Source organism: Lithobates pipiens, unplaced genomic scaffold, assembly GCF_037356315.1.
Source record: "Lithobates pipiens isolate NorthernLeopardFrog02 unplaced genomic scaffold, aLitPip1_a1.2 Scaffold_19, whole genome shotgun sequence".
NCBI lineage: Eukaryota > Metazoa > Chordata > Amphibia > Anura > Ranidae > Lithobates > Lithobates pipiens.
In genome coordinates this window covers 19049188-19067456 of record NW_027507764.1, presented here as the reverse complement: position 1 = coordinate 19067456, position 18269 = coordinate 19049188, and the positions used below count along the sequence as shown (strand labels likewise).

The 18269-nt window shown below is 46.0% G+C and overlaps 1 protein-coding gene across 3 annotated transcripts in view; it reads right to left on the bottom strand.

Annotated features, from left to right (window-relative positions):
* SNAP47 (synaptosome associated protein 47) overlaps positions 1 to 18269 on the bottom strand; it is a 91178-nt gene that overhangs the window by 28070 nt on the left and 44839 nt on the right. For all 3 annotated transcript variants that reach the window (XM_077490548.1, XM_077490550.1, XM_077490549.1), the window contains exon 4: positions 10758 to 10870. In XM_077490548.1, coding sequence (XP_077346674.1) covers positions 10758 to 10870 — 113 coding nt within the window. The remainder of the gene's footprint in view (positions 1 to 10757; positions 10871 to 18269) is intronic.

Below are 18269 nucleotides of genomic sequence, written 5' to 3'. Positions count from 1 at the left end.
CTACTTTCCGCTATAAAGCAATATCCAATAAAAAAAAAATTAGGCCAAGATGTATTCTTCATAAAAAACAGTGCAGCGCTCACCACTCGCCTCATGTGTAAAGAAAAATAAATAAAATAAAGTTAAATTATATATATATATATATATATATATATATATAATATATATATATATATATATATATATATAGTATTTCTGAGTATAGTGCTTAAAACAATATACGCATGGCCATCAAATAAATGACACACAGCATATAACACACAATATATATATATATATATATATATATATATATATATATATATATATATATATATATATATATATATATATATGTGTGTGTGTGTGTGTGTATTTTTTTTGTTTCTGTACACGTGAGAGGTGAGCGATGCACTGTTTTATTTTATTTTTATTGTTTTTTTAACTGAAATATATGTTGCTTTTCTTTTTTTCACAGGTGGTTGAATGCATGTGGTGTTAGCGGCCATCTTTTTTATACTATAGGGTGTATACCCAGAAGAATGAAAAAAAAAAATTATTTATTTTGTACATATTTTTTATTTATTTACACCTACCTAATGAAATCATTTGGGATTTATTTGTAGTTAGATGGTGGGGGGGGGGGGGGGGGGGTGTTTGCTCATTAATAGCACGGAGGTTTATGTTATTGGATTCAAAAAGTATTCTGCTGCATATTTTTTGGCAAAAGAAATCCCAATAAGTGTGTTGGGACGTTATAGTACTACGGTATATATACTGGAATTGTTTTATTTATAAAAAAAAAAAAAAAATCGTAATGGACATCAGAATATTTTCTACTTTCCGCTATAAAGCATATCCAATAAAAAAAAAATTAGGCCAAGATGTATTTCTTCATAAAAAACAGTGCAGCGCTCACCACTCACCTCACGTGTAAAGAACAAAAAAATAATAAATAAATATTTCATCATTTGGGATTTATTTGTAGATGGTGGGGGGGGGGGGGGTTGCACATTAATAGCACGGAAGGTTTATGTTATTGGATAAAAAAAAAAGTATTCTGCTGCATATTTTTGGTAAAAGAAATCCCAATAAGTACGTTGGGACGTGTCTACAAACTATTTATAAACTAGTAATGGCGGTGATCAAAATATTTTCTACTATATATTTCCGAAAAAAATAAAATTTCTTCACAAGTTCAGACCAAAATGTATTCTCGTCTATTGTAAAAAAAAAAAAAAAAAAAAAAAAAATCCAATAAGTGTACATTAATGCTGAACTTCAGTCATTTTTCATCTTTCCATCTATTAAATCTTCCCCTTGTTGTTGTTGTTTTATCTTTGGATAGTAAAACATTTGTTTTTCTGCCATATACAGCCCACTTCCTGTTGTCTGGGCATTAGCATTATGACATCATGTACAGCTCTCTCTTTGCCAGGAAGGGAGGGGGGGGGGGGGGGGGAGAGTCATAAGAGGGCCAATGAGAGCTGCAGAGCTGGAGCGTGCCTCTATGTAAATCCAGGAAGTGAACGCACAGCAGCTTCAGCTGCCCACAGTTAAAATGGCTGCAGCCAGACTCAGCGGAGGGAGATTTCTGCAGCATATTTGCCAAGTACAGAATCTCAGTATATATAAAATATGCAGAGGTGGTTGGAGGGAAGCTTCAGAATGGCAAAAGATGTTTTTATTACAGATGTGAGCAGACTGACGCTCCTCTTTAATGGGTTTGTGTGAAAGTTATGCCTTCTACAAACGATGGGATATATAGTAGAATTTACGCAGCTATAGACTCTCTACTGGTAATGTTGGTGATCCGGGACCTGCTGATCAGCTGTGTCCAATCACAGCCCAGAGCTCTGTGCTGGTAAACAACACAGAGCCCCCGTACAGAGGGAGCGATCTGCAGAGCAGGGATGAGAAACAGAGATCGCTAGTAAAAAGCAGAACACATTACACTTTGTTCGGCACAAACTTAACCCACTGATCACCCCTGATGTTAACCCTTTCCCTGCCAGTGTCATTAGTACAGTGACAGTGTACAGTGCCTTGCGAAAGTATTCGGTCCCCTTGAACTTTTCAACCTTTTGCCACATTTCAGGCTTCAAACATTAAGATATAAAATTTTAATTTTTTGTGAAGAATCACCAACAAGTGGGACACAATTGTGAAGTGGAACAAAATCTATTGGATATTTTAAACTTTTTTAGCAAATAAAAAACTGAAAAGTGGTGCGTGCAAAATTATTCGGCCCCTTTACTTTCAGTGCAGCAAACTCACCTCCAGAAGTTCAGCGAGGATCTCTGAATGATCCAATGTTGTCCTAAATGACTGATGGTGATAAATAGAATCCACCTGTGTGTAATCAAGTCTCTGTATAAATGCTCTGTGATAGTCTCAGGGTTCTGTTGAAAGCGCAGAGAGCATCATGAAGACCAAGGAACGCACCAGGCAGGTCCGTAATACTGTTGTGGAGAAGTTTAAAGCTGGATTTGGATACAAAAAGATTTCCCAAGCTTTAAACATGCCAAGGAGCAGTGTGCAAGCGATCATTTTGAAATGGAAGGAGTATCAGACCACTGCAAATCTACCAAGACCTGGCCGTCCCTCTAAACTTTCAGCTCAGACAAGGAGAAGACTGATCAGAGATGCAGCCAAGAGGCCCATGATCACTCTGGATGAACTGCAGAGAACTACAGCTGAGGTGGGAGAGTCTGTCCATAGGACAACAATCAGTCGTACACTGCACAAATCTGCCCTTTATGGAAGAGTGGCAAGAAGAAAGCCATTTCTCAAAGATATCCATAAAAAGTCTCGTCTAAAGTTTGCCACAAGCCACCTGGGAGACACACCCAAACATGTGGAAGAAGGTGCTCTGGTCAGATGAAACCAAAATCAAACTTTTGCCCACAATGCAAAACAATATGTTTGGAGTAAAAGCAACACAGCTCATCACCCTCAACACACCATCCCCACTGTCAAACATGGTGGTGGCAGCATCATGGTTTGGGCCTGCTTTTCTTCAGCAGGGACAGGGAAGATGGTTAAAATTGAGGGGAAGATGGATGCAGCCAAATACAGGACCATTCTGGATGAAAACCTGTTGGAGTCTGCAAAAGACCTGAAACTGGGACGGAGATTTATCTTCCAACAAGACAATGATCCCAAACATACAGCAAAATCTACAAAGGGAATGGTTCACAAATAAACGTATCCAGGTGTTAGAATGGCCAAGTCAAAGTCCAGATCTGAATCCAATCGAGAATCTGTGGAAAGAGCTGAAACTGCTGTTCACAAACGCTCTCCATCCAACCTCACTGAGCTCCAGCTGTTTGAAGGAAGAATGGGCAAGAATTTCAGTCTCTCGATGTGCAAAACTGATAGAGACATACCCAAGCGACTTGCAGCTGTAATCGCAGCAAAAGGTGGCTCTACAAAGTATTAACGCAAGGGGGCGAATAACTTTGTACGCCCCACTTTTCATTTTTTTATTTGTTAAAAAAGTTTCAAAAATCCAATAGATTTCCTTCCACTTCACAATTGTGTCCCACTTGTTGGTGATTCTTCACAATAAATGAAAATTTTATATCTTTATGTTTGAAGCCTGAAATGTGGCAAAAGGTTGAAAAGTTCAAGGGGGGCGAATACTTTCGCAAGGCACTGTATATAGCAGGGATATGCAATTAGCGGACCTCCAGCTGTAGCAGAACTACAAGTCCCATGAGGCCTAGCAAGACTGTGTCAGCCACAAGCAAGACACCCAGAGGCATGATGGGACTTGTAGTTTTGCAACAGCTGGAGGTCCGCTAATTGCAGATCTCTGATGTATAGTATTAGCACTGATCACTGTATTAGTGTCACTGGTGATGTCAGTGGCAGTAAGTGTCAGATTGCCCCGCCGCACTATCGCGGTCCCATCATAAGTCGCTGATTTCTGCCATTACTAGTATAAAATAAAAATAAAAAATTCAGTATGTATCCCATAGTTTGTAGAAGCGAAAACTTTCACGGAAACATATAAATATACACTTATTGGGATTTTTTTTTTTTTATCATAGACATGTAGCAGAATACATTTGGGCCAAAATTTTGAAAAAATAATTAGAATTTTTTTATTGAATATGTTTTCTAGCAGAAACAAAAATTTTTTTTTTCAAAATGTATATATAAAAAACAAAACAACAAAAAACACAGCGGTGATCAAATACCACCAATAGGAAGCTCTATTTGTGTGAAAAAAATGATGAGACTTTCATTTGGGTACAATGTTGCATGACTGCATATTATCAGTTAAAGTAACGCAGTGCCGTATAGCAGCAAATGGCCTGGTCATGAAGTGGGGGGGGGGGGGGTAAAACCTTCCTGAGGTCAAGTGGTTAATGATGAGTTCCAAGATCAACAAACATTGTCTGAATCCATTCATCATGTGCATTCTTTGTGAATCTCGGTGAGCTTTGTGTATTTCTCCCAGATCTGGGCAGTAATCCAGTGTGAGACTTCCTGTAATAAAGACCAATCACTGCTGATCTCTCTCCTTGTGCAGGTGACTGGTCTCGTCTCCGCCCCTCCTGTAGTTTTCTGCATGCAGCTCTTAGTGTAGTTTCTGCAGGTTTCTGATCTAGTTTCCGCCCCCCTTGTAGTAGTGGGTGGAGTCTACTTAGCATCTCTTACAACTCTGCAGCCCGTAGTGTAGTTTCTGCAGGTCTCTGATCTAGTCTCCACCCCCTTTGTAGTAGTGGGTGGAGCCTACTTGGCACCTCTTACAACTCTGCTCTCTCACCTTGTGCAGGTGGCTAGTCTCGTCTCCGCCCCTCCTGGTGTAGTGGGCGGAGCCTAATTCGACTCTCCTACAACTCTGCTCTCTCTCTCCTTGTGCAAGATGATCGGTCTTTTCTCCGCCCCTCCTGTAGTTTTCTGAATGTATCCTGTAGTGTAGTTTCTGCAGATGGCTGGTCTTGTCTCCACCCCCTCCTGTTGTAGTGGGTGGAGCCTACTTGGACTCTCCTACACTTTTGCTCTCTCTCCTTGTGCAGGGTGACTGGTCTCGTCTCTGCCCCTTCCTGTAGTTTTTTGCATGCAGCCTATAGTGTTGTTTATGCAGGTGGCTGGTCTCGTCTCCGCCCCTCCTGTTGTAGTGGGTGGAGCCTACTTGCACTCTCATACAACTCTGCTTTCTCTCCTTGTGCAGGTGGCTGGTCTGGTCTCCGCCCCTTCCTGTAGTTTTCTGCATGCAGCACGTAGTGTAGTTTCTGCAGATGGCTGGTCTTGTCTCCGCCCCCTCCTGTTGTAGTGGATGGAGCCTACTTGGTATCTCCTACAACTCTGCTCTCTCTCCTTGTGCAGGTGACTGGTCTTGTCTCCGCCCTTCCTGCTGTAGTGGGTGGAGCCTACTTGGACTCTCCTACAATTTTGCTCTCTCACCTTGTGCAGGGTGACTGGTCTTGTCTCCACCCCTTCCTGTAGTTTTCTGCATGCAGCCCGTAGTGTAGTTTCTGCAGATGGCTGGTCTTGTCTCCACCCCCACCTTTTGTAGTGGGTGGAGCCTACTTGGTATCTCCTACAACTCTGCTCTCTCTCCTTGTGCAGGTGACTGGTCTTGTCTCCGCCCTTTCCTATAATTTTCTGCATGCAGCCCATAGTGTAGTTTCTGCAGATGGCTGGTCTTGTCTCCGCCCCCTCCTTTTTTAGTGGGTGGAGCCTAATTGGTATCTCCTACAACTCTGCTCTCTCTCCTTGTGCAGGTGGCTGGTCTTGTCTCCACCCCTTCCTATAGTTTTCTGCATGCAGCCTGTAGTGTAGTTTCTGCAGATAGTTGGTCTCGTCTCCGCCCCCTCCTGTTGTAGTGGGTGGAGCCTATTTGGTCTCTCTTACAACTCTGCTCTCTCTCTCCTTGTGCAGGGTGACTGGTCTTGTCTCCGCCCCCTCCTGTAGTTTTCTGCATGCAGCCCATAGTGTAGTTTCTGCAGGTGGTTGGTCTTGTCTCCGCCCCCTCCTGTTGTAGTGGGTGGAGCCTATTTGGTCTCTCTTACAACTCTGCTCTCTCTCTCCTTGTGCAGGGTGACTGGTCTTGTCTCCGCCCCCTCCTGTAGTTTTCTGCATGCAGCCCATAGTGTAGTTTCTGCAGGTGGTTGGTCTTGTCTCCGCCCCTCCTGTTGTAGTGGGTGGAGCCTATTTGGTCTCTCTTACAACTCTGCTCTCTCTCTCCTTGTGCAGGGTGACTGGTCTCGTCTCCGCCCCCTCCTGTAGTTTTCTGCATGCAGCCCATAGTGTAGTTTCTGCAGGTGGTTGGTCTTGTCTCCGCCCCTCCAGTTGTAGTGGGTGGAGCCTATTTGGTCTCTCTTACAACTCTGCTCTCTCTCTCCTTGTGCAGGGTGACTGGTCTCGTCTCCGCCCCCTCCTGTAGTTTTCTGCATGCAGCCCATAGTGTAGTTTCTGCAGGTGGTTGGTCTTGTCTCCGCCCCCTCCTGTTGTAGTGGGTGGAACCTACTTGTACTCTCCTACAATTTTTCTTTCTCTCCTTGTGCAGGTGGCTGGTCTTGTCTCCGCCCCCTCCTGTACTTTTCTGCATGCAGCCCATAGTGTAGTTTCTGCAGATGGCTGGTCTTGTCTCCGCCCCCTTCTTTTGTAGTGGGTGGAGCCTACTTGGTATCTCATACAACTCTGCTCTCTCTCCTTGTGCAGGTGACTGGTCTCGTCTCCGCCCCTTCCTGTAGTTTTCTGCAGGCAGCCTGTAGTGTAGTTTCTGCAGGTGGCTGGTCTTGTCTCCACCCCCACCTGTAGAAGTGGGTGGTGCCTACATGGCATTTCTTACAACTCTGCTCTCTCACCTTGTGCAGGGTGATCGGTCTTGTCTCCGCCCCTCCTGTAGTAGTAGGTGGAGCCTACATGACCTCTCTTACAGCTCTGCTCTCTCTCCCTGTGAAGGGTGATCGGTCTTGTTTTCACCCCCTCCTATGATTGCCTGTAGTGGGTGGAGCCTGATGGGCCCCTCCCACAGCTCTTCCCTCTGCACAGCACAGTGATGATGTCACTGCTATTTTTTTTTTTTTTTACAATTCAATAGCTGGGTTCAAAGTTAATTTATATACTTTGTTGCAATTGACCAATCCGTTGTAAAATAAAAGTTCCTGTGCCCGGAGTTAAGCTTTAACACCACGAAGCGCGTTCCCGTTGGATGAAGCGAGTTCTGATGATCTTATCCTGAGGCTGCGATTCCCTTTTTAGCGAGGCCCTGCGGCATCTTCCGGGTAACCGAGCCGCTGAATGACAGATACGTGCGGCTCCGAGAGACGTTACGGATCTGCGCCAAGCTTTCTTGCTGAGAGGAAAGTGCCCCCCGCCCACAAATACACAAACTGTCAGCACTGCCAACCGCTTAATAACCAATGTGGTTACACTCTTTCCCGGATACACCCACAAATGCGGCGCTTTTTGGAATCCCGAGTCTTTACCAGCAGCGGAGGGGAAAGCCATGAAACCAGAAAATGCTTCTACATTATTAATGTCATTCCTGATAGAGCCGGGGAAACACACTGCACAGGCCGAACCATTTATCTCCCCTCCTCCATTGGATGTGCCCCCTTCCCGACATCCTCAGATTCTTTTTGCACGACTAACTTGAATTATTATTATTATTAATATGCAGAATTTATTTAGCGCAGTTCTTTACAATATGGGGGTGGGGGGATACCCCAGTTCAGCTGTACTTTTGCCACCCACCAGCCGCTACCCCCTTTTTGCTGCAGAGGCCAGGAGTGTACACAAGCCAATGGAGCTTTGCTTCACGCCTGCAGCAGGATATATGCTCACCTGCCAAACACTACCCAATTCATGTGAATGGAGCCACTCAGCCAGCGCCCTGCAACCCCGTCCAACCCACATGTTTGCGGCACACTAGTTTGGCAGTCAAGGGGTTAAATCTGGTGGGGAGGAGCAGTGGTGGTGCGTCCATAAGGGGCCCACGGGCGCCGCCCCCTATCTCCAGCCACCCCTCTAGCACCAATAGATAGATTTGCTATGGCCGCCGCTGCCACTCCCTATTAAGGCGCCCGCCCCCTTTTCGAGCGCCAAGCGCCTGAATTACAGCGGCAGGGGTTTTTTTTTTTAACCACTTCAATACCGGGGGGCACTTATAACACCTTACTGCCCAAACAAATTTTGAGCTTTCAGCGCTGTCGTACTTTGAATGACAATTGCGCGGTCGTGCCACACTGTACCCAAACTAAATTTTTTATCATTTTGTTCCCACAAATAGAGCTTTCTTTTGGTGGTATTTGATCGCCTCTGGGATTTTTGTTTTCTGCTAAACAAATAAAATAAAAAAGACTGAAGATTTTGAAAAAAACGTTTTTTTTTTGTTTCAGTTACAAAACTTTGTAAATAAGCAAGTTTTCTCCTTCACTGATGGGCAGTGACTTACGTATGCGTTTTCTTTGTTTCAACATTTATTTATTTCTTTATTTTACATTGTCCCTTAGGGTTAAAATAAAATAAAAAAATAAATAAAAGTTCTGATCACTTTTATTACTGTCACAAGGAATGTAAACATCCCTTGTGACAGTAATAGGCAGTGACAGGTATTCTTTATGGGGGGGGATCGCCCCCCCCCCCTCCTCCCCCAATCAGCAATTCTGAACAGTGTCTTTTTTTTTTTTAATCGGTGCCATGGGCAGCCGAGTAAACCAGAAATGACGTTGCTTCCGGTATTTAACATCGGAGATCCAATCAGAGCCGAATCTGGCTTTGTTCGGGTCTCAGCCTAGGCGCTGGACGTGCCAAATGGTGGCTCGGGTCTCCCGGTGGGACGGGAGGGCCTGGGAAGAGCGGCGGAAGGTGGCGGGACGTCTCCTCCCTCTCCTTCAGGATAACAGCCGGACAGATTTTAGCCGCACCGGTTGTCATCACTAAAAAGCCGCCCACCCGCTCTAAAAAAAGAAAACCGTACTAGGGTGATGCCCGCAGCTACAGATCACCCCGGTGTAATTCCTTCAAGCAATGAACTCAAATTTGCGTACGGTCGGCATGAAGGGGTTAACCTGCAAGGCAAAGTTATAATGTGCTAAAATGCATCACATAATAGTGCATTATGTGAAACTTACCTTAGAACGAAGCCAATCCCCACCACCCCCCCCCCCCCCCTGCGGTCTTGTGCGGTGGACTGTTCCCGATGACATCAAGCCTGCTCTGGATGTAAGGACATCAGGAACAGTCCACTGTTGGATCGTGGGGGAGTGCTGTATGCTACTGGAGAGGAAAGCGAAGATATACTTACCTAATCCTCAAACCTCCCTGTACAAGACTGGCCCCTGTGGCTCCTGACCTCCCCCTACCTGGTCTTATGCGGTGAACTGTTCCTGACATTATCACGCCCATAGCCCCCCGCTGTCTAGTGGTCTTGTGCAGTGGACTGTCCCTGACATCATCACACTCATAGCCCCCCCTGCGGTCTAGTGTGGTGGACTGTCCCTGACATCATCACACCCATAGCCCATCAGCCTTCTAGCGGTTTTGTATGGTGGACTGTCCCTGACACCATCACATGTGGTCTAGTGCAGTTGACTGTTCCTGACATCATCACACCCATAGCCCCCCCCCCGCGCGGTCTAGTGGTCTTGTGCAGTGGTCTGTCCCTGACATCATCACATCCATAGCCCCCCCCCCGCCCACGGTCTAGTGCGTGGACTGTCCCTGACATGATCACACCCACAGCCTACGTTCTAGTGTGGTGGACTGTCCCTGACATCATCACGCCCATAGCCTCCCCTGCGGTCTAGTGCAGAGGACTGTCCCTGACATCGTCACACCCATAGCCCCCCCTGCGGTCTAGTGGTCTTGTGCAGTGGTCTGTCCCTGACATCATCACATCCATAGTCCCCCCCCCGCCCACGGTCTTGTGCGGTGGACTGTCCCTGACACCATCACATGCGGTCTAGTGTGGGACTGTCCCTCACATTATCACACCCATAGCCCCCCTGTGGTCTAGTGCAGAGGACTGTCCCTGAAATCATCACGCCCATAGCCCCCCCTCTGCGTTCTAGTGCGGTGGACTGTCCCTGACATCTTCACACCCATAGCCCCCCCCCCCCCTGCGGTCTAGTGCGGTGGACTGTTTCTGATGACCTCAAGCCTGCTCTGGATGTGAGGACATCAGGAACAGTCCACCGCTGGATGGTGGGGGAGTGCCGTTTGCCGGTGGAGTGGAGGATCGGGTGAGTATAGGTTTTCTACTCTCTCCTGGACAAAATGAGCAGTTGACTCGTGCAGTGTAAGCACAGTCCCATGACATCGGAAATTGTAATTTTTTTCTTTTGCCCTGAAGTTGGGTTTTAACAAGAGCAAAACACCCCCCCCCCCTTTTTCCTTTGCTTAGCTGGGTTCAGCAACAATAAAATGTTTACTTAAGGCCTCATTCACATTGGCATACCTCTGTACACCCCTGTGAATGGCCGTCTCTGCCCACATGTGACACACGGGTGTTCCGCTTGCAGGCAGTCTCATTCATATCTATTGGAATGCAGTGGTTGCACGGATACGGCTACTCCCAATTTGACAGCTTTGCAGGTCCACCACACCGCCTGTGTTCGGACACACCCACACACACACACACACACACACACACACACACACGCACACAGCGGTCATATTGGGACCAGCGGCTGCACAAACCATCTGTGTTCATGGCGAGCCGTGCAGCCACTGCTTCCCAAGAGACATGAATGAGACTTGATGAGAAATGATGTTTGGAATACTGGTGCAGGTCTGCCTTTTACAGCAATTTTTACCTTTCGGAGCTCCTGGGCTTCTGACTCCGAGACTTCCTGATCCTGGATGACGGCCTCTGCCTGTTCTCCTGCAACGGGCCCCGATCTCACTATCGTATCCAGCAGCCAGGAATCTGAAAAGAGAGAAATATAGAACGGTCACTTGTCGCCATCTGGTGTACAAGATGAATAATGCACCACAGTATAGGGCACTATCCACCCATAACTAATAGTGTCCCATTTACTTCCTTCCCCCTCCAATATTAAAGTGATTGTAAAGGTTCGTTTTTTTTTGTTTTGTTTTTTTAAATAACAAACATGTTATACTTAGAGCCGGTTCACACAGCGGGCGATGCGAGGCGACACGACTCGCCTCGCTCTCGCAAGTCGCCCCCGTTCTGTACAATGGAACCGTTCTGAGAGGAGCGACTCGAGTCGCTCCGACTCAGAAAAAAGGTTCCTGTACTACTTTTGGGCGACCTCGGGGCGACTTGCATTGACTTCTATACAGAAGTCATTTGCTAGTCGCCGCTGAGGCCGCGGCAGGTCGCGGCGAGGCAAGTCGGAGTCGCCTCGCCTCGCCTGCAGTGTGAACCGGCCCTAACCTGCTCTGTGTAAGGGTTTTGCACAGATCGGCCCCGATCCCCCCTTTTTGGGGTCCCCCTGCGGCACTCCTGGCTACTCCTCTTTATTAGGTGCCTCCATGGAGAACCGCTTTGCATGGGGGCACCCGTGTGGCTGCGCTCCTGAGTCCTGCTGTTGCTGCGTCTATTGACACAGACAGCAGGATGCAGCCCTGCCCCCTTCCCCCCCTCTCTGGATTTGATTGACAGCAGCGAGAGCCAATGAGGACCCAAGACAGTGGCTGGAGCTGCTGGGCTCGTGCTCATTGCTGGAACGATCGGGTTCATGCGTAAGAAAAAAGGGGAGCTCTGGTGGGCGGCTGCAGCACAGAAGGTTTTTCACCTTTAAGCCCTCCTCGCCCCTTTACATGCCACATTTGGCATTTCATTTTTTGGGGGGGAAGGGAGCGGGTACCTAGTTTTGACAGGTACCCATCACCCACTTCCTGCTCTCGTTGCCTCGCCGCCTTGTTGACTCCTCTTCTCCCCCTAGTCGACTCCTCCTCTCCCCCTAGTCGACTCCTCCTCTCCCCCTAGTCGACTCCTCCTCTCCCCCTAGTCGACTCCTCCTCTCCCCCTAGTCGACTCCTCCTCTCCCCCTAGTCGACTCCTCCTTTCCCCCTAGTCGACTCCTCCTCTCCCCCTAGTTGACTCCTCCTCTCCCCCTAGTTGACTCCTCCTCTCCCCCTAGTTGACTCCTCCTCTCCCCCTCTGCAATCTTCTGGGATACATTACAGGTCCCAGAAGATTGCTCAGCCATTCAGGACACGCAGCGCCAGTCGTGCATGCACAGTGCGCACCCGGCTGTGAAGCCACAACCTGTCACAGCTGAGTGCCCACACTTGCAATGCCGGCGCCCCTTAGAGGCAGGTGAGAGAACGGAGGCTTCGGGCGGCCGCATCGCTGGACCGTGGGACAGGAGAGTGTCTGTTTATTAAAAGTCAGCAGCTACACTTTTTTCTAGCTGCTGACTTTTAACCACTTAAGGACCGAGCTTCTTTTTGAGATTTGTTGTTTACAAGTTAAAAACAGTTTTTTTTTTCCTAGAAAATTACTTAGAACCCACAAACATTATACATTTTTTTCTAACACCCTAGAGAATAAAATGGCGGTTGTTGCAATACTTTCCGTCACACCGTATTTGCGCAGCGGTCTTACCAGCACACTTTTTTTTGGAAAAAATACACTTTTTTAATTAAAAAATAAGAAAACAGTAAAGGTAGCCCAATTTTTTTTTTATATTGTCAAAGATAATGTTACGCCGAGTAAATGGATACCCGACATGTCACGCTTCAAAATTGCGCCCGCTTGTGGAATGGCGACAAACTTTTACCCTTAAAAATCTCCATAGGCTAAATTAAAAAAATTCTACAGGTTGCATGTTTTAAGTTACAGCGGAGGTCTAGGGCTAGAATTATTGCTCTCGCTCTACCGATCGCATCGATACCTCTCATGTGTGGTTTGAACACCGCTACTCACGTATGCATTCGCTTCTGCACGCGAGCTCAGCGGGACGGGGCGCGTTTATCACATTTTTTAAATTTTTTTCTTATTTATTTTACCTTTTATTTTTACACTGTTCTTTAAAAAAAAAAAAAATTAAAAATGGTGTCACTTTTATTCCTATTACAAGGAATGTAAACATCTCCTGTAATAAAAAAAAAAGCATGACAGGTCCTCTTAAATAAGAGATCTGGGGGGGTCAAAAAGACCTCACATCTCATATTTACACTAAAATACAATATATATATAAAAAAAAGGCCCTTTAAGAGCTATGGGTGGAAATGACATTTTGACGTCGCTTCCGCCCTGCATTGTTATGGAGACGGGTGGGGGCCATCTTCCCCTCACTTGTTTCCATGCCCAGTGAGGTTGAAGAGCCGATGGATCCGGTAATCAGCGGAGGGCACCGAAACATGGAGGGGGGGGGGTGTTGTCGCTGATAAAGGTGATCTCGCGGCGAATCCACCGCAGAGACCACTTTTATCTTGAAGCGGACCGCTCGCTGAAGAAGAGGATACCGGGGTTATGGTAGCTAGCTGCTGCCATAACAACGATACTCCTCTTAAAAAGTACCGACGTATAACGGCGGTGGGTGGTCCGGAAGTGGTTAAAAGTACTTTCATTTCTTATTATATATGGATCTCGCCTCTTCAGCTCTCACCAACCTGCAGGTGAAAATGTAGGTGAAACCTGTAGGTGAAAATGTAGGTGCAACCTGTAGATGAAAATGTAGGTGAAATCTGTAGGTGAAAATGTAGGTGCAACCTGTAGGTGAAAATGTAGGTGAAACCTGTAGGTGAAAATGTAGGTGCAACCTGTAGGTGAAAATGTAGGTGAAACCTGTAGGTGAAAATGTAGGTGAAACCTGTAGGTGAAAATGTAGGTGAAACCTGTAGGTGAAAATGTAGGTGAAACCTGTAGGTGAAAATGTAGGTGAAACCTGTAGGTGAAAATGTAGGTGCAACCTGTAGATGAAAATGTAGGTGAAATCTGTAGGTGAAAATGTAGGTGAAACCTGTAGGTGAAAATGTAGGTGCAACCTGTAGGTGAAAATGTAGGTGCAACCTGTAGGTGAAAATGTAGGTGAAACCTGTAGGTGAAAATGTAGGTGAAAGCTGTAGGTGAAAATGTAGGTGCAACCTGTAGGTGAAAATGTAGGTGCAACCTGTAGGTGAAAATGTAGGTGCAACCTGTAGGTGAAAATGTAGGTGCAACCTGTAGGTGAAAATGTAGGTGAAACCTGTAGGTGAAAATGTAGGTGCAACCTGTAGGTGAAAATGTAGGTGAAACCTGTAGGTGAAAATGTAGGTGAAACCTGTAGGTGAAAATGTAGGTGAAACCTGTAGGTGAAAATGTAGGTGAAACCTGTAGGTGAAAATGTAGGTGCAACCTGTAGATGAAAATGTAGGTGAAATCTGTAGGTGAAAATGTAGGTGCAACCTGTAGGTGAAAATGTAGGTGAAACCTGTAGGTGAAAATGTAGGTGAAAGCTGTAGGTGAAAATGTAGGTGCAACCTGTAGGTGAAAATGTAGGTGCAACCTGTAGGTGAAAATGTAGGTGCAACCTGTAGGTGAAAATGTAGGTGCAACCTGTAGGTGAAAATGTAGGTGCAACCTGTAGGTGAAAATGTAGGTGAAACCTGTAGGTGAAAATGTAGGTGAAAGCTGTAGGTGAAAATGTAGGTGCAACCTGTAGGTGAAAATGTAGGTGCAACCTGTAGGTGAAAATGTAGGTGCAACCTGTAGGTGAAAATGTAGGTGCAACCTGTAGGTGAAACCTGTAGGTGAAAATGTAGGTGAAAGCTGTAGGTGAAAATGTAGGTGCAACCTGTAGGTGAAAATGTAGGTGCAACCTGTAGGTGAAAATGTAGGTGCAACCTGTAGGTGAAAATGTAGGTGCAACCTGTAGGTGAAAATGTAGGTGCAACCTGTAGGTGAAAATGTAGGTGAAATCTGTAGGTGAAAATGTAGGTGCAACCTGTAGGTGAAAATGTAGGTGAAACCTGTAGGTGAAAATGTAGGTGAAAGCTGTAGGTGAAAATGTAGGTGCAACCTGTAGGTGAAAATGTAGGTGCAACCTGTAGGTGAAAATGTAGGTGCAACCTGTAGGTGAAAATGTAGGTGAAAGCTGTAGGTGAAAATGTAGGTGCAACCTGTAGGTGAAAATGTAGGTGCAACCTGTAGGTGAAAATGTAGGTGAAACCTGTAGGTGAAAATGTAGGTGAAATCTGTAGGTGAAAATGTAGGTGCAACCTGTAGGTGAAAATGTAGGTGAAACCTGTAGGTGAAAATGTAGGTGAAAGCTGTAGGTGAAAATGTAGGTGCAACCTGTAGGTGAAAATGTAGGTGCAACCTGTAGGTGAAAATGTAGGTGAAAATGTAGGTGAAATCTGTAGGTGAAAATGTAGGTGCAACCTGTAGGTGAAAATGTAGGTGAAAATGTAGGTGAAACCTGTAGGTGAAAATGTAGTTGCAACCTGTAGGTGAAAATGTAGGTGCAACCTGTAGGTGAAAATGTAGGTGCAACCTGTAGGTGAAAATGTAGGTGAAACCTGTAGGTGAAAATGTAGGTGAAATCTGTAGGTGAAAATGTAGGTGCAACCTGTAGGTGAAAATGTAGGTGAAACCTGTAGGTGAAAATGTAGGTGAAAGCTGTAGGTGAAAATGTAGTTGCAACCTGTAGGTGAAAATGTAGGTGCAACCTGTAGGTGAAAATGTAGGTGCAACCTGTAGGTGAAAATGTAGGTGCAACCTGTAGGTGAAAATGTAGGTGCAACCTGTAGGTGAAAATGTAGGTGCAACCTGTAGGTGAAACCTGTAGGTGAAAATGTAGGTGCAACCTGTAGGTGAAAATGTAGGTGCAACCTGTAGGTGAAAATGTAGGTGCAACCTGTAGGTGAAAATGGCAGCCCACTCCTGCAGCCTCCTGCGATACCCACATAACGTTTCCCCCGGAGGCTGCAGTTCCATTCAGCAAGATCTGCTTTTATGTAACCTGTACATCATGGTGCTGGATCCCTGCCTGCTCATACACAAGATTTGGTGCCGCCTCATCAGGGGCTGAGAGCCAGGCAAGCTCCCCATGATGCAAAAAAAAGAAAGATGGCGGCACAGGACTGGGTGTGTGAAAGGGAAGTCATGGATTAGAAGTGGACACGGCGGATTTGCTGGGCTTTATCTTTATTGGCATTTTATCTAAGATCAAGTGTACAAAGAGAGGGTGGAGTGTAGTATCTGTTCTCATCAAGTAGGGGCGCTCCACCATGATTCCTGCCTTATGGTGGGAGTGATTGGCTGTAGAGTACCCCCTGCTGGAGTGATGGGGGTTCTAAAGACTAGTACCGGAGCTGGAACAGAAACAGGGGAGCTCACAGGCAGTTGGGGGCATGGAAGTAAACCCCCCCCCCCCCCCGCGCCCCGGGAAAACTGGACGGGCCCAGCTCCTCCTAGTTTGAATGGATCTAAAGGGCATCCAGAAAGTATTCACAGCGACTTACTTTTTCCACATTGTGTTATTTTACAGCCTTATTTCAAAACGGATTCAATTAATTATTTTCCTCAAAATTCTACAAACAACATCCCACAATGATAATGTGAAAAACTTTGTTTGAAATCTTTGCAAATTTATGAAAAATAAAAAACAAACAAATCCCACGTACAGAAGTATTCGCAGCCTTTGTCATGACACGCAGAATGGAGCTCAGGTGCCTCCTGTGTCCACTGATCATCCTTGAGATGTTTCTACAATTCGATTGGTCCACCGGTGGTGAATTCAGAATTCAGTTGATTGGACATGATTTGGAAAGGCACACACCTGTCTATAGAAGGTCCCACAGGTAACAGTGCATGTCAGAGCACAAACCGAGCCATGAAGTCCAAGGAATTGTCTGTAGACCTCCGAGACAGGACTGTATGGAGGCACAGATCTGGGGAAGGGTACAGAAAAAAATTCTGCAGCATTGACGGACTCAATAAGCCCAGTGGCCTCCATCATCTGTAAATGGAAGACGTTTGGAACCACCGGGACTCTTCCCAGATCGGGTCGCCTGGCCAAACTGAGCGATCGGGGGGAGAAGGGCCTTAGTCAGGGAGATGACCAAGAAATCGATGGTCACTCTGACAGAGCTCCAACATTTCTCAGTGGAGAGAGGAGAACCTTCCAGAAGAACAACCATCTCTGCAGCACATCACCAATCAGGCCTGTATGGTAGAGCGGCCAGACGGAAGCCCCTCCTCAGTAAAAGGCACATGACAGCCCCCCCTGGAGTTTGCCAAAAGGCACCTGAAGGACTCTCAAAACAAAATTCTCTGGTCTGAATCTCTGAAACAAAGATTGAACACTTTGGCCTGAATGACAAGTGTCATGTCTGGAGGAAACCAGGCACCGCTCATCACTTGGCCAATACCATCCCTACAGTGAAGCATGGTGTTGGCATTATCATGTTGTGGGGATGTTTTTCAGTGAAGGGAACTGGGAGACTAGTCAGGATCGAGAGAAAAATGAATGCAGCAATGTACAGAGACATCTTTGATAAAAACCTGCTCCAAAGCATTCTGAACCTCAGACTGGGGCCAAGGTTCATCTTCCAACAGGACAACAACGCTAAGGACACAGCCAAGATAACAAAGGAGTGGCTATAAGACAACTCTGTGAATGTCCTTGAGTGGCCCAGCCAGAGCCCGGACTTGAACCCAATTACACATCTCTGGAGAGATCTGAAAATGGCTGTGCACCGACGCTCCCCATCCAACCTGATGGAGCTTGAAAGGTCCTGCAAAGAAGAATGGGAGAAACTGCCCAAAAATAGGTGTGCCAAGCTTGTAGCATCATACTCAACAAGACTGGAGGCTGTAATTGGTGCCAAAGGGGCTTCACCAAAGTATTGAACAAAGGCTGTGAATACTTATGTACATGGGATTGTTTTTTTATTTGTAATACATTTTCAAAGATTTCAAATAAACTTCTTTCATGTTGTCATTATGGGGTATAATGTTGTTTGTAGAATTTTGAGGGAAATAATGAATTTAATCAATTTTGGAACAAGGTTGTAACATTGTCAGGGCTGGGCTCAGCTGTCGGATAATTGCCAGCTCTTATCTCTCCACAATTACTCAGCTGCTGTTGATATCCTGCTCGTCAGTCCTGCCTACTTAAGCCATCCAGTACAGAGGATCTCTGCCTTCGCCTTGGTCAACATCACAGAGACTATCTCCTAAGTTCCTGTTTCAAGACATGCTTTGCTGACATCCCTTCTGGCTCCAGATCCTGCTTGCTGTTCCACTACATTGATCCCTGACTTCTGGCTTTACTGACTATCCATTACAGTTACTGAACTTTGGCTATGTTTTGACTACGTTTGTTCTTTTTACTTTTATTATTAAACAAGTGTGATTTTAACTGTACTTC